The sequence below is a fragment of the Linepithema humile genome, chromosome 6 (genome assembly GCF_040581485.1).
Source record: "Linepithema humile isolate Giens D197 chromosome 6, Lhum_UNIL_v1.0, whole genome shotgun sequence".
Lineage (NCBI taxonomy): Eukaryota > Metazoa > Arthropoda > Insecta > Hymenoptera > Formicidae > Linepithema > Linepithema humile.
This window is the reverse complement of record NC_090133.1, coordinates 1,426,202-1,443,165: the sequence shown is the minus strand read 5'-3', so window position 1 is coordinate 1,443,165 and position 16,964 is coordinate 1,426,202. Positions and strand designations below refer to the sequence as shown.

At 38.6% G+C, this 16,964-nt stretch overlaps 2 protein-coding genes and 1 non-coding gene across 3 annotated transcripts in view; 2 read left to right on the top strand and 1 right to left on the bottom strand.

Annotated features, from left to right (window-relative positions):
• The first annotated feature begins 23 nt into the window (after positions 1-23).
• LOC137000916 (small nucleolar RNA SNORD18) lies at positions 24-92 on the top strand. Its single transcript, XR_010891073.1, has one exon. It is a non-coding gene; the product is annotated as a small nucleolar RNA SNORD18 (small nucleolar RNA).
• Positions 93-710: 618 nt separating this feature from the next.
• LOC105673250 (ribosome biogenesis protein WDR12 homolog) lies at positions 711-3,791 on the top strand. Its single transcript, XM_012368756.2, has 9 exons — positions 711-949; positions 1,023-1,108; positions 1,293-1,506; positions 1,591-1,731; positions 1,870-2,045; positions 2,241-2,314; positions 2,465-2,711; positions 2,864-2,996; positions 3,263-3,791. Exons 1-9 carry the CDS (start codon positions 831-833, stop codon positions 3,399-3,401), a joined length of 1,329 nt encoding a protein of 442 aa, XP_012224179.2. The 5' UTR covers positions 711-830; the 3' UTR covers positions 3,402-3,791.
• Positions 3,792-3,897: 106 nt separating this feature from the next.
• shep (alan shepard) overlaps positions 3,898-16,964 on the bottom strand; it is a 29,153-nt gene continuing 16,086 nt past the window's right edge. Inside the window, 6 exon segments of the mRNA XM_067357225.1 lie at positions 3,898-10,490; positions 10,580-10,746; positions 11,043-11,135; positions 11,495-11,686; positions 11,893-12,046; positions 12,310-12,467. Of these exon segments, the coding sequence (XP_067213326.1) occupies positions 10,597-10,746; positions 11,043-11,135; positions 11,495-11,686; positions 11,893-12,046; positions 12,310-12,467 (747 nt within the window). The 3' untranslated portion in view covers positions 3,898-10,490; positions 10,580-10,596.

Sequence of the window (16,964 nt, the reverse complement as noted above, 5' to 3'; positions counted from 1 at the left end):
ATATAAGTTTATTTATGTACTTATTGAAATGATGAAAATTGGTCCGTGTTTCTGATTGACCAGTGATTAATATTATAACCTTTTCTGATACACAAGTATATTATAATTCTTGTAAAGTGTTGACTGATTGAAATTATTAAAATATTGTTTTTGTTTTACAGCTTATCAAACTTCCAAATTTATACAACATCTACGAAGTCTACAAAGATCTGCAAAGCTGCTTAATATCAATGTGGTGAACTATGCATCTAATAATTCTGTGCAAATACTACGTTTTGCAGAAAGCAAATCCAAGCAAATTTTTTTTCTGTGATATATTTGTGTTCCCATTGTTGATTGTTATAAAGTTCTCATTTTTCTTCTAGGTGTTCTTCAAAGTGTAATTTTATTTTATTTAAGGAGAAATGATTTAATTTTGTAATATAGTTATATACAATGTATTTTAAGTCTGTCTTGTTTATTATTAAAATATATATGGATGCAATTTTTTGTTTTATTCCCACATCATAATATTGTTCACGAATAGAATTATCAAATTTACATAAAAGTTTTCACTTTTCCGTTCCTAAGAAAATGTGAAAAGTGAAAATTTAACGTGAATTCGACAATTCCATTAATCGAATTCACGTGAAACTTTTCACTTGTTATGTTTCCGTTTCTAGGGAAAAATTACATGATCGATGCCTGTATTTTAGTGCGGTTCTAGTGCACCTAAAAAGAACAAACTTGTAAGCGCACGTGCCATGTGAGTACAGTGTTTGAAATTGTTGGCAGTGGCGATAGAAACGAGGTTAAATCTATCAATCTGAAAAATCAGTCGCAAAGTCGCTATGGAAGTTGAATCTGTTAAAAAGCATCGCCTTAAAAATAAATCAGAGGCTAAATCAGTGATGAATACGAATGAGAACGACGCCCAAATACAAATTTGTTTTGTAACCAAGCAGCAGCGGTAAACCATTATTTTTTTCTTTTTCTTTATGTATTCATTTGCGGTTTTTGTGTATGATTTTCTTCGATTTCAGATATGCAGTACCGAATTATCCTTTATCGACGCACAGCTCAATAATCCCCGATGAATTAAACACTATAGTAAATACACTTCTGAAAGGTGAGGAGCTCCACATGAGAACTGTTTGCTTTAATATCTCAAACTGTTAACTTTGTTTATTTCTGAACGAATTTCTAATCGCAGAAGTAAATTTATATCTGATTTCATTATCTAATTATATCCAAATCATGTGGCTAGGCATATTCTGACAATTTTCATTAGAAGATCAAATGATTATTCACAGAATCAAATGTTATCGAAGATGATGTGGAGTTTGATTTTCTGGTCTGCTCGCAATTCCTGCGTACTTCTTTGCTGGAACATATTCAGGAGAGAAGCGGTTCTATAGAAGAGTTGATAGAAGTGGAATATGTGGAGAAGTATCCTTCACCAGAACCAAAAAATTGTTTGATACATGATGACTGGGTGTCAGCCGTCGCCAGTTGTGGGAAAAAATGGTTGGTTTTGTGATTGTGAAAACTAAAAATGCATAGTGATCTTAAATATAATTGAGCATTAATACTGTGAATTGTTTCACTTAGGATTCTTACTGGTTCTTATGACAATATGCTTCATATTTGGACATTGAAAGGCAAACATCATCTTGTGATTCCTGGACACACATCTCCCGTTAAAGCAGTGGCCTGGATATCTCTTAACGACGACAAGGCTTCTTTTGTTAGGTAGCTTATCACGTAATAGCAGTTTCGTATCGTTTACATGCTGCATATATGCAACTTTTGCATACATAATTTTTCAAATATGCTCACTTAACCAAATATAAACGAGTTTGAAGTAGATTATTATGTGTATACACGCAGTTCATCGATGGATCAGACGTGCATGATATGGGACTGGGATATAACGAAGAATTCTGTTGAATGTGTACATATCTGTAAAGGACACAAGGGAAGTGTTGAAGCGGTTGGCATCAATCATGACAAAACGTTAATGGCGACTGGTGCCTGGGACAATATGCTGTATATATGGTCAACGTGTAAGTGTCCTCGCAACAGAAAATTAATATTTTCAAAGAAATCCCAATTTGTCCTTAAATCATGTTTCCAAGACATGAACATTATACGATACAATGCTCTTGTAGATTTAAAGGGTTTAAAAAGTTTGGAAATTAGAAAATAATACTAATACAAATGCTGATTAATGAAATGAACTTCCTTTCTTGTTAATGCAGCTACACAGGAGGAGGACAATGATGGAGAATCCGCATCGAAAAAGGCAAAGTCAGAGTTCGCTAATAAAACTAAGGTACATAGAAGTTATTTCATTAAATTAAAAGATTTATCTTGTACCGAGGATTCTGATAATATTCCAAAATATGATTTATGAGAACTATTATCAATGTATGAAAGCAAATCGATTTATCGTTGTGCATTACTACATTTATTTTACACGCAGGTTCCAAAGTGCGCGATGAAAGGACACAAGCAGGCGATCAGCGGGATTGTGTGGTGCGACAAAACGGAGATTGTCACGGGTTCGTGGGACCACACCATAAAGATTTGGGATTCCGAATTGGGCGGCATCAAGCACGAGATCCACGGCGACAAGTGCTTTTTCAGTATAGATTATTCGCCGCTGGCGCGCGCTGTGATAGCGGGATCGGCCGATCAACATGTGCGACTGTACGATCCGAGATCTACAGGTACTTGAAGCTTCTAAATATGAAGCATAAAATATGCAATTTTACTCGTAGAATTAAAATAATTATTAACTTGGACGGAGAAAATTTGTCCAATTTTTTATTTTTTTGAAGTAATTTCTTCAGTCTTCTTTATTTATAATTTTGTATTTTAGAGGGCACAATTGTGAAAGCGAAGTTCAGTTCTCACACGCAGTGGGTAATGTCAGTGCGCTGGTCGACGGTGAACGAACACCTCTTCATTTCGGGAGCACATGACAATATCGTCAAACTCTGGGACACAAGAAGGTTGGTCGCAAATCATAACTATGGCAAAAAAACATTTCCGTTTAGTTGCATCGAGAAGTTTAAGAATCGTTTTAGAGATCGAGAAGATTGCCACTTAAAAATTGATATTAAATCATGAAATTGTTAAAAAATTTTCATATTGAGATTGCGTACATATTCGGATATTTGCTGCAGTGAATCGCAGCAAATCCAGTTTTTTGGAAAAAAATAATGGTAGTCTTATCTGCTATATAATTTATATAATCGCATTAATAATTCTTTTCTAGCCTCAAGATACCGCTCTTCGATCTCATGGGACACGAAGACAAGGTCCTTAGCTGCGACTGGTCGAATCCTGAGCTGATAATGTCCGGTGGAGCGGACAACACTCTAAGGATATTCAAATCTAAGCACGTTCCATGCTAATTATAGAATGCGATATTATAGAATTGTTATACAAAGTAAAACTTGACGTATAATCGACACCGAAATGACCAAGACACTTCTTTTCTTCTAGATAACTTATATATATATGCATTCATAGTTTAACAATTTTAAAGAGATCTGTAGAGATCATTTTTGTAATTGCTGAACAATATCTTCGTTTTATTTGGGAATTTTTTTCTTTTCTATTTGTCGAACATATTTCTTACTAAGCTGCGAAAGAAAATTCGCACGTAATCGTAAATAAGTTAAAATTCGTTCGATCACTTCGCTGCGTTACACGCGAAGAACGGGATCGATAGATGGTATAATCTATTTTTTCCAGTAACGAAAATAATTTTAATAAATGAGAAAAATAAAAAAAGAAACGTACCTTGTCTTCTTGAATCAACGGTCATTCTTCCTTGTAGTTTTTTTTTTTTTTTTTTCTCTTCAGAGTCGCAGTGGATGGGTGAAGTAAGAGTCGGTTCGCTCGGCATAAATCCCCAAAACAGATCGTTTATTGATCAAAAATAAGGGACGATAATCGTTACGAATTCGGGATATCGCTTCCCCGCATCGCGAAGTAATTATTTACCAAACCGTTTCTTCATTACTCGTAAGTAACTCTAAAAAGACCACCGATTCAAGTGCACGCCCCTACAGCAGAGACATACATAGGGTGTATGCGATAATAGTTACAGGAGCAGCGAAAAGCATGCACCCTCGCAATTGCGTGCGTCTCTCCCCTTCTTTCTTTCTGTACAAATCTGGTGTGAGTGTGTGTGTATAAGGATGGGCTCTGTTTTTGCGTGTATGTGTGTGTGTGTGTGTGTGTCTGCACGAAATGTGCTACAGTCCTGTGTGTAAAGTAGGCAGATAATGGTTCTTCGAGTACACATTTTCCCCCTTTTTTTTTTCTTTTTTTGTTATCCTTCAAAGTAATATGCATACATTTACGTACACACACGCGCACACTCCTCTCGCTCGCACACTCTCATCGGTATTTTCTTTCGGCTCGCAATATCGTCGCGCGATTTTCTCTTCCTAGCTCCATTTTTTTTGTGTTCTTTTTCCTCTTTTTTTTTTTCTTTTTTTCGTCTGTTTCTGCTTGTTTGTTCTCCGAAGACCCTATCTAAAAACCCCCACGTCACCTCACACAAAGACTAGCGTTTTTTTTAAACGATCCAAAATAAACTAAGGGCACTTTTTAGTGGCTTATGCCCCATGTGTCGTCGTCATCGCGTGTGTTACTTCTTTTTTTTTTTTTTTATTATTATTTTACGTCTTACCTCGAGCATTTTTTTTTCGTTCTTTTTTTTCACTTTTTTTTCTTTGTTCATGAAAAATCTAATTCTGACTTGTTTTTCTTGTGTTAAACTTTGTTTTATTACAGCACCTATTCGACTTCCTAAGAGTCTCCCTAGATCTCTTATCTAACTATGACACAACTTGCCTTAACGTCTAAAGATTTTTTTTTCTTCACATTACATGCTAAAACACCTTCGCCGCCTTTGCCTTAAAAGTACTCTCGAAACTCTACAAATTGATCCTCGCGCGTGGATTGAAAAAGAGATTTCAGCGTCTGACGACCATCGTTCCCCCGTTTTATTTATTTTTTTTTCTTTGTTTCTCTCCCCGTGTTTCTTTCTTTGCGCTTTTCCTCTCCCTCCTTAAATATTAGAAAGACGACACAAAATAAACGACAACACGGAGGTACCCGTGTCTCTCACACACATTCTCTCTCTCTCTCTCACTTTTCAATTACAAGTTCCGCTTTCCTCGCTGCGCAGTCCTCACGTTCGTCGATGAACACGAGCAGAATACAAATGCAAGTAGAAAGGAGGGACGGGGAGCGCGGAGATATATCGGGGAAAGAAGGGGGGAGGTGGAGGAAGTGTGTAGGAAGAAACTAAGATGTCGAGTAATTACAGCTATGTCATTTAACAAACTCGTGTAAAACAATGACTTAAAAACTTGGAAAACTAAGAACTGTACAAGTCGAAGTACAAGACGGTGATCTAGTCACTTCAGACCTCGTTTTATCGCTAATTCATTTTCTCTCTCGCACGCACACACGCACATGTAACACACGCACGCACGCACACACACACACGCGCGCGCGTTCACACTCTTAAGCCGATTTCTACTAACATTATTTTACTTAAAAACATTCTATATTTTTTTTTCGTTTCGCTCGATCACGTTCCTCACATCGCGTCTCACCCTTTCTACAATCAGCCTATCAACTACAGTACGTCTAATCTAAAAAGTGCCTAAACGCTAGAAGTCTAAAGAAAGCTTTTACGGAAAGCAGCATTGTCTGCAGCAGCAGGAATCGTGTTTTCCCGCCCAAAAGGTTGGTTGGTGGCGAGGCCCGTGGAAGCTCGCCGGCGTCCCGACGCAGCCGAGAAGGAAAAGAAGACGCGTCGCGTCAGAAGCGAAAAATCGCGCCGCAGGGGGTATCGTTCGCCTCTGACGTCGCTTGAAGAGCCGCCACCTGAGAGCGGGGGGGGTTTGGCCCCCGTTGTCGGTAGGATCGATTCTCTCTTTTTTTTTTTTTTGTGCGCCGAAGTCTGGACGCTCCGGGACGACAAAAAAAAAACCACACACACACACCCCGGTCACTTCGGTCCCTGCGCGTCACACAGGAAGATTCTCCATCCCGACCTCTGGCCTCGGGGGTCCCGCGAGCTCCCACGCTCCACCGACTCGAATTCGAAGCTCACGTCCGGCCAGCCCACGCACCCGACCCGCGGTGCGCAGCAAGCAAATAGTTCCTTACTATTATACAATTATACAAGTAGTTCATATATATATATTTATACTGTAGAATAATATATATATATTTATCAATTAATCAATATGAATAGCCAGTCAGTCTTGACGGGTGCGAGGTGCATAGGCTGAACGGTGCCCCACGCCCGTGCCCCCCGTACCCGCGACAACACACATAGGGAAAGGGGTTCGGGGGGACGCGGGGTATGAGAGGCATATATTCGTATCCTAACTACTAAAAACTAATCTTCTACCTAGCTAACTAGAAATTTAGCCGCTTCTTAACCGATAAAAGAACGCCGCTCTCTCCTTTTATCTCCTAAAAAGCCCGGGGGCGGGGCGGCGAGTGCTCGCTCGCGCGCTCCCCCACCGCGCTTCCGCTTAATCCTAAGGGTTTTTTTTTTTCTTCATCAAAGTTTCAATTCTATCTATGCGAAACATCGCGCGCGCAAAAAAAAACGCGTCACCGCGCTTTCTCTGTACATAATAACTACACTCACGATCGCTCTTGCCTTTCTCTCCCTCTCTTTCTCTCTTTCTCGCTCTCGCTCTCACTCTCACTCTCTCTCTCTCTCCCTCTCTCTATCTTTTCCGGTTGTCACTCATTGCCGTTCCGTTTCTCTCTCGCGGAATCTTTCTGCATCCGGGGATCGCTGAACGCGCGCGGCGGCGCCGATTAGGGCCCCTCCTCGTGTCCTCGCATCCCTCGACCTTTCCTCAAACTCTTCTTCCTCCTGAACCGGTCGGCGCAACCATCACGCTGCTCTGTTTATTCCATTTTCATGTCTTTCTTGGTCGGTCACGATAATTACTTTAATTATCTTTTTTAGTATACAAGTCTATTTAGTAAAATTCTCAAAATTTACTATTAAAATCACATATGGATTTTTTTTGTCAGTCAAGTGGTGACAATCTCGCCTTGTGCAACAAATACACAATACGCATTTGCTAATAAGTGCTTCTCTTACGCTCTCTCTCTCTCTCTCTACCTTTTGCTGATTCTCTCACTTTCGCACTCTCTCTCTCTCTCTCTCTCTCTCTCTCTCTCTCTCTCTCTCTCTCTCTCTCTCACACACACACACCCATTCACTCTCGCTTCCGCACTTATCCTCTGCGTTCCTTTTTACTTTTTAATAATGGACTCAAATCGAGTAATAAGTCTCTTAAAAAATAGCTCGTACTCCGCCTTTCTGCGTCCTCACTTCCTCTTTATTTCTTCGTCAATTAATTTTTCTCTCTCTCTCTCTCTCTCTCTCTCCCGTTCGCTCACGTTTTCTCATCGTGATGTACCAAAATAAACTAAATATATTTACTTCAAGTCTCAACAGCGTAAAAATCTTTCATACGTTTAGATGATGTCAATAATAGTAAATCGTTAATTATAATAATACAGTGTCATTATTGTAATATTATAATAATAACTACGCGACTCTCTTTCGCCTTTCTCTCTCTCTCTCTCGCTCTCTGTCTCTCGTTCGTTCTCGTTCTCTCTCTTTCTCTCCTTGCTAAACTTTATTCATCTCGCTGCTACCGTTGTTACTTTTTCCTCGTAATTTTCTGTATCGCACGAGTAATACGCAGCTCTCAAGTATTTTTCTTTTTTTTTTTTTTGGTAAAAAGCTACATTCTCTCCCTCCCTTTCTTACTCGTTTATGCCTTTTCGCTCGTTCGCCTGTCGATCTTCGTCAGACAACGCGAGAAACTCCCCGTCGAATGCATAAATAGCAGGATGCAGGAAAAGAATCGTTCGGGAGGAGGGGGGGGAGTTACGTGGTGGAGAGACTTTGGACGCATGTGACGTGAGAGAATAATCAAGGCCTAAACGAAAGAGCACGTCTGAACTGGACTCGAATAATGCAAAGCAAATTTTTCAAGTGGAACGAAAACGTGGAACTTTAAAAACACAATCCTCTCATGTGCAAAAACTGCACCTGGCGTTCTAAAATTTTCAATTTTCTTTAAATTGAATTTTTCGACCGACCGTAGGACGAATAAAGTCACTTTATTTATTCACAACTACTAATCTTAACATCAAGATGAGAGAGTGCCGTCTTGATTACCCTCCCGTCAATCTGTCTGCGTACGCGCGTGCATTCGTGTACGTGTATGTGTGTATACATGTAGATAAATGCATGTTGTTTTTATTTCCACATCCCACTTTTCTCTTTCTGACAGTAACGCGTTCTCTCGATAAAATAAATTAATTTATACTCTAAATTGTTTTATCTTGTAACAAATCTATTCCTTTTTTTCTCACTTTCTCTCTCCTTTCGTTCATCCGTTCTTTCTTTCTCTCTCACTTTCGCTCATTCTCTCTCTCTTTTTCTTTTCTTCTTGTTGTCTTGCACTCAGTTTCTCGATTTATTCCAGTTTGATTTTTCTATATTATTATTATACTTCGTGTTGTGAGTGTTTCTATTTCCGTTTCTCACAGTTCAACAATTTCTTTCAATAATACATGCATATACAAAATCTATCAAATTGAACAACAAAAACAAAAAATGTAGAAATAACGCAAAAAAACAGTTATATCTATAAAAGCAAATTTGATTTTGCATTTAATTTACCGTTACGTAAAAATATATTATAACAATCTATCTCTTTCAATGAATTATATAAGTATATGAATTTTTTCTCTGCCTTTCTCTTTCTCTCTCTCTCTTTTCTTTCTTTCTTTAATTTTTTTCTTTAACGGATCTTGAAAAGGCACAATTATAAAAAAAAGAAAATATTTGTATTTGCGGTATAATTATAAAAACCGATATTGAATCTAACTCGTATCGTTGTAAAAATAACGGTTTAAAAAAATGTTACTTTCAATTCTCACACAATAATAACATCAGATAATATTTGACATTGCATTTTTCCCTCTCTTTTTCATTTTAGAAGCAAGGTTCATATCTGGTACTTTTTTTCTTTCTTATAATTCTCTTGAAATATTTATCCATCGTAAAATTTATCGTTATTAAAAAAAAAAACCCCCATAAAGAGAACGCAACGCGAAAAAATGTGCCACTAATTGGTAAAATTAAGCATTTCCGATTAAAAAAACTAGTTCCTCATAGTGGAAATGCGCTCGTATGCCCGGCTTATGGAATGTTTCTTGGACATAAAAGCGAAAAAGGAAAAAAAAGACAAGATATAATTCGACGAGACGCACGAATGTGCGAAACTCAGTACGAGAATGCGATGGTAAAGTGTCTGGCGTGATCCAGGCGATCTGTATGAACGGATGAAGATTAAAGTGCGTTGTCGCGGAAGACGCTTGTTCTCGCACATGTCCCCGCCGCCGAAAAATATCTTCGCGAACGAGCATTCTTTTCCCGAAAATTTGCAATCAAAATTTGCAATCATAATTATGAACTTTTAAATTTCCTCTTCCGATGTTACATCAAATCCGACGAAGCAGAACATTCTCCCCCTCCCCCTCGCTATATTTCTCTCTCTCTTTCTCTCGCTTGCTCTCCCAGTAATATTATTATTATTATTTACTATTATTTGTTCGCAAAGAATTTTCCTTTATATACTTCTGAGCGCAGTTTTACTTCTTCTCTCTCGCTCCCCCCTTTCTCTCTCTCTCTCTCTCTCACTCTCTGTGTTTGCTTACATATTTTACACAAACATACCTATTCTCTCCCATTCATTAAAAATACTTGTCCACACTCTCGAGCTCTCGAAATCAATTTCGACTAGCTTCTGTGTCATCTCTTTCTCTATTTTAAATGTAGTATCTAAAGTTACATCATGGAAGCCTATCAGCTTGACACTAAACCGTTTCTTCTCGGTTTTTTTCTTCTTTTTTTTTTCGTTTAGCGTATGTGATGCCATTAACGTAGCTTCAATGGGCCGTACCGGTGCGGAAACACGTGCCGATTTGCGCAGATGACACGCGGTCGCGCTCGCACATTCTCGTCCCCTCTATTTCTTTCGTTTCTTACTCTCTCTCTCTCTTTCGCTCTCTCGCACTCTCTCTCTCTTTCTCATTCACTCACTCACTCACTTTCTCTCTCTTTCTCTTTCTCTCACTCACTCTCTCTTTCTCTCTACATGCACTCAGCCTACTCGTTGCAAAATATGAACTATATTTTCCTACTTACTGATGGATAAAACGTATAAAACATCGCTGGTAAGTCAATTTATCGTGAGGAAGAATCTTATCCGTTACGTAATGTATCTTTTGTTTCAAATCTATTCTTCTTATTATAATCCACTCGGTGTCTTGCTCTCGCTCGCTCGCTCGCTCTGCGCGTGTCTTCATGAATCAATCAATACGCTTTTTTTCTAATTTACGTAACCCTTAGCGCGATCGTACATCTGTAAATAGAAGAAAAAAAAACATCTTTAATTTGAACCCGTTCGTCTTATTGGCGTTTAACGATCTAAGAAAGAAAAGGAATTCTGACCTATTATAAACCGTGGCCTACTTCGGCTGCTGAGCCTGGTACTGTTGGTAAGAGTCATCGGGAGACGCAGCGTTACTCGTTTGCTCCGACTCGCCTAGCGGCATGGTGTGAATAATGCTAGGAGCGGGATAAGTAGTATAGGGATACGGATGCGGGCTCGCTATGTACTGAAAGAGAAAACAAGAAAACATAGCTTTCATTCATCAACATCAGCTCGAATCGATCAACTTATCCGAGCATAAAGCTGTAAAATCTTGATTAAATGTTTGGAAACCGTTCTTATATCTTTAACATATTTCTCGAAACTTAAATCTTTCAAACGTTCTAAATGTAAATCTTCCAAATTTTTTAAACTCTCTAGTTCGTTAAAGTAAAATTTTTTGTAACACGTTTGGGATAGTTGATGGATTCTTACGTTGAAATCTTTGCAGTATTCTTCGATAATCGAATAGTAACCACTTACGGAACCAGTGCCGAGATGCAAGGTAGACATTTGTGCACTAAGCTGAGGAATCATACTGTACTGCGGATTGCTAGGATCGGCCGACGGTATCATCTGTAATTAAACGAAATCCAATGATGAGATGTAAAGAATGATGAAGCGAGTAATATTGTTTTGAAAGACAAATTGAAGAATAAAAACCAAAGGCTACTGCAAGCAGACACGAAAGTTAAACACAATTTCCTCGTAAGTTAAAGACACGCGTGATCCAAGAATGTATTTACGATTTAAATGATTTCATAAAAATGACACGAACTTTCAGAGAGAGATAACTTGTATTCAAATTTAAATAAATTTGATTATCAACTTCATTATTGAGACATTAAGATAATCTCTCGATCGCGAACAAGCATTTTCGATTAATTGCGCGAAACGATAAAAACAAAATGAACGAAAAGTATATAAAAACTCACGTCAACCTGTTGCATATGTGGTGGGGAAGGGTGCACGAGGTAAGGAGCCACCCAAGGAGTGCCTGGCACACTGTAACCAGGCAACTGACCGTAGTGACGACTATATTGCGTCAGAGTCGCCGCCGGGAGCATGTGAGTCGCAGCAACGCCGTTCTGACCGACACCGCTCGTATCGTAGTTCAAAGTCATGTTCTGAAAAAGAAATAACAAAAAGTTGCATCGACATACTTTTGAAATATCAATCGCAAAGAGTTATTACAAAATCTTTCGCGATTCACTTGTGAATTAGAAACGTTGAGATAAGATTTTGTAATCTTTATCCTTTGATAATGCAATTTTTCAACAAATCGACAATTACGAAGAATTGAACCCTATTTTTCGGTAAAAATGATACGTACTTCTCCAGTTTCTCTCCATATTGTACTTTTGAACAACGATTTCTTCTTGTTTCCTCCATCGGCGAATTTGACTAACAACGGATCCTTTGCTCCTGGCAGAGCCTTGCCGTTGAACATTTGGATAATTTGCTCGCACTTTTCTTTACTTTCCATTCTGTAATAAAGCCGTTGATAATACAAAATTACTCACAAGGCAAAGCATCGTCGTATATAACTTTATTCAAGATTTTGCAAAATAAAAATTTAAAAAATAACATAATCTGCATTCTATATCACAATTAATCAAGTTTCATTTCTATGACATTTATATGATGTAAAATGATAATAGAACAATATGCTAATTCCTTCCTTTCTTTTTTTCTGACAAAATTTTGCACCAAACAAATACCGACAGCTATTTTCACGAATGATACGAACCTTGCAAATCCGACACCTTTGCTTTGGCCGGAGGTGTCACGAAGAATACGCGTCGAAATCACTTGACCGTATTGAGCGAGTAATGCTTCAACGTCATTTTCCTTGAAGTTCAGCGGCAAGTTGGCAATATACAGGTTGGTAGGATCCTGCTCCTGTTGCTGAGAAAAGAGTAAAAGTACTATGCAATTATTTATAATAGAGCAACACAGTGAGTATATCAATTTCCAGATAAATCTGAGCGCACTATCATTTTAACTTCCACGACTGTGAATCGTTACATCGCCGCTATGTGTATATCATCGATCATAAATGGATGCACAGATGAAACCATAATGCATGGATTCGAAGTCGATCGAGAAATACGTCTGCAATCCGTCCAATTGTTTGAACAATATTATTTTTGTATTCAATTCGAACATTGTTAATAAATAATGAAGAGAATCCCGTGCGGAATCGCGTGACTTCTTTCCTTAGTCTGGAATGTTAAAATGATATCTGCAAGCTTACTGAATAATGATCGAAATAATAATCAGAAAAATCGAAAAGACTTGTTCTCAAAACAATAATGAGACACTTTTTTTTCTCGTTTCATGAACACGCTTGACAAAAATAAATTCAAACGGTACTCGTGAAAAAGTAGCGGCGGTCTCACCGAAAAACACAACGTAAACGTTTCTACAACATTGACAACTACGAAGAAACCATTAAACTATAATAGGAATCTAAATCTCGGAAGAGTGCAAAATAAAAAAAAAAAAATAAAAAAAAGAAACGAACGGATATCGAAAGACCGGTATTGGAACATGAAATCGACTAGATAATTATTATTCCCAATGTCGAAAGATTATCATGCTACATGGCAATTACCACATTCTGGTGGCTCTCTAAATTTGCTTGGTTCTAGGATGCATTCGACTTATATCTTTGAACTAACAAATGCTATCTCTAAATACAATTCCCCTCGGCGTTGCATTTTCCTCCGCGCGTAAAGCATGCTCACACGGATAGAGATTATATATATATGTATATTCTATGTACACCATAGTAGAATTATTAATAATTCTCATAAAGATCCAAATGTATTGAAAGTATCGTGTTGTCTCTCTAAGAATAAATTCCTAAGAAATAGATAGAATGAGAGCAAGTGAGCATAGAAATCAATTGAACGTAAAGGTAATTCAAATTCAGATGTAAACAAGTAAAAGAAGATACACATAATGTAAAACGTGAATGTCAGATTATATACACAACTCTCTATTGTAATTTAAAAGGAAAAAAAAAGGAAAAAAAAAAAAAAACACGAGCGTTTGCATTAAAACCAGGTTTCCACCGGTTGGCCGATCTCTCGTAATAAGTACGAGGCAATCGCAAATATACATATCGCCTGTGCATACATTTTGTCGCGCGATGCAAGTGGACGAATTCTCTCGATGTATTTATGCGCAATGGAATCCGACGCAGTGCGCGACGTTTTGCGCAACGTCGTTCGCTTCGAGTTACCGTGGTGCTCGAAAAATTTTGTGACGCGCGTAACCGACACCGCTATGTAGAAACGTTTGCAAAACACGCGGCCAAATTTATACAGTGTATCGACACGACTCGACGGACAGTAGTTGCAAAGCTCTGTGGCTCAGTATCTATTTGATGTCTTTAACATATTACGTACGGCACCGTTTCCGACGTTCTTTACACATAACCATTCAAAGCGGTAATAAAAATCCAAGTAACATGATATTTGGAGAGAGAGAGAGAGAGAGAGAGAGAAGAGAGAGAGAGAGAGAGATAGAAGAGAAGCGTGGTAAAGAAAAGCACAGGCATTTTCACGTATACATATATACACATATATGTATATACAATTATATTGTAAGAGTAAATGAACGAAGAGAACGATGACTTCTGACAAGTGGATATCGCACAAAACACATAATATATGGACGTACATATATATATATATGTGTCCATGCTCCGTTTTACAGTCCCACAAAGATAGAGCGTGAAGTAAAGTGACGGGTTAAATAAGGCTGAAACAAAACAAAAAGTCGAGAGGAGAGAAAAGAAAGAGATGAAAGGAGGAGACCAAAAAAAAAAAAAAAAAAGAAAAACGTGAGAAAGAGAGAAAGAAGTGTGAAACGTCCGATGCGACATGTATTCGAAGATTGATGACACTCTCGATGCACCCCTCAAGCATATTTCGAGATCCACCATTTCCGTCAACGAATCAGTCAAATATCTACGATTACTTGAATATACTTATACTTTACGACAATTTACTTCAATCTTGCGAATGCATTAAAACAAAAAAAACGAATAATGAAAATATCATGATATAAGCCAAGCTGGTGGCATTTAAATATATGTATATATACATATATATGCGTACGTGCGCGCGCGGGGCGCGCACACGTGCGCACATGTATGCGGGCTGTCGCAGAATAAAACAGTTTTGAGATACAGCCAATTTTCATTTTTTCGAGCCAGCACGAGCGCGACTCTCCGGGTTTATCGACTTTGCTCCCGCCACCGGATCCGCCGATAATTGCACTATCGTTCATTCTGTGACATCCTGTATATATGATTGTTCAAGTGCAACGGAGGCGCGATCGTCTCAACGCCGTTCGATCGAACGTGCGTGCGATCCGCTTGAACGGTGCAAAGGAACGTACGATTAATCGAACAGTATTTCTCTCCCCCCCCCCGCCCCGCCCCCTCTGGCCGACACACTGCTCTCCTTACCGTCGGAACGTTTCTCATAATGTTCGATTGATCGGCAGCGTTCGGTCGGACTGCGTTCGAATAAACCGGGCCTCCGCTGCGTTACATCTTAATATATCCTTATCTCGATACAATAGTTCACAGATTTGTCCAGAATATGATTTATGCGGCAGGGATTTTGCGTAAGATTCAACAACTTTAACTTCTCGCCGATTCGCCGATTCGAAACGCTTTTCAGCTACTTTATATCGATATGATTATCTTTTGATCGGCAATCGCGCTAGTCAGACTAGTCGGGATTGGAGAGATTCTCGTTTGGCATTCCTCGAATCTTACGACAACCTCCCGGAACCGTTCCCACAGTGTACGTGTCACAATTCGAGTCAACCAACACCCCCCGAGAAAAGATATAACGGCGTGATCCGACTATAACCGCGCACATCTCTGGATGTAGGATTAATCGAGGGTACGGCATGGATCGCTTTTAGTTATAATATCATATCGCATGCGACTGACATCATCATCATCATCATCATCATCACATAGCTGCTGTTCATCACCCCGTGCTATTTACCGCGGTTCAGCTTAGAGGAATCATTCCATTGGAGTTAGTCGTATGGGCAAAAATGGTACAAACAGGCGGGGAGGCCGATACTCTCTCGTCCGGCAGTGTGTGCTTTTTCTTTTCTTATCGTTGTTATCGAGGAGTACAACAGCTCCTCGATTAAAAGAGAACGGAATACTGTGACGACTTATCGAGCAGAGTCGGGCGAAATGCAATCGAGATCTTCGATCAGCTCTGGTTGCGGTCACATCAGTCGTGCGTGATTATCGAATCGATGGATAATTGTGATCAACAGGTATTGCGAAGTATTTGTATTAATTTGCGAATCGTCTTCTCGGTGAAGAAATAAACAATCACACCGCCGAACACTGCTATCGAGTCGACATTTGTAAGTCTAATTTGATTATAGCACGTGTCTGTTCACGTGGTACTCTCTTCAGATTTGCTAACGTTACACGGAGAACATAATGAATGAATGTACGTTGCACAATATATATCGATATTACTAGAGCTACTGATATACGTCGCTTGTGCTGCCATACTTCAATGCAACTTTTTCTTTTTCTCTCTCTTTGTTATCGAATCCGAGTTCTTTACCGAGTTTTCAGTCTCAACTCTAGAAACGCGGTGCTTGTGGACAAAAATAATTATAGGGTTATTCAAGTCACTATATATAGAAGGTCTCGAAATTAATGCTGAATACTTGCAGAATGCAGTTCTGAGAGACGTGATAGTAAACATGGTGTCGACATAGCATAGTATCGGTTGTATATTTATAGCCGAGGTATAGCAGCAAGCACCGATAGAGGTCTGGTAGGTGGGATAGATAGGTAAGGTGAGGTACGTAAGACAGAATGACAAAATATAGGAGAACTTCTAAACAAATAAGAGAGACAGAGAGAAAGAAAGAGACAGAGGCTCTTGGTGAAGAAAGTATTACGAATATATTCATTCTGAATTTACGCGACTTATGCTATCCAAATTAATCGTTAATGATAGATTCTTTTTGCTTCAGTTTTATCCTTGTGACTGCTTCATACATTCGTAGAACCTAAATTTTATCAGATCAATTGGTCGTGGCATCGAAAAATCAGGAAGAAAAAATAATGGAACTCATCCGTAAAACTTGTGAAGCGTAAAGCAAATTTCACGCATAAATGCTGAATTGTAAATTATTTTTCCGATTCATCAACACATTAAGTTTATGAAAACTAATATATAAAATTTAAGATCAATAATAAGTTTGCCGAAACATCAATTGTAATAAATAATATTTGTTTTGAATTCTGCATCTAACGGGAGAGAGAAATCGATATCGAAAACGCATTTGCAGTTTGCACCCGGAAGCAACGTGAATAGAATGCGATCCATCTTGATC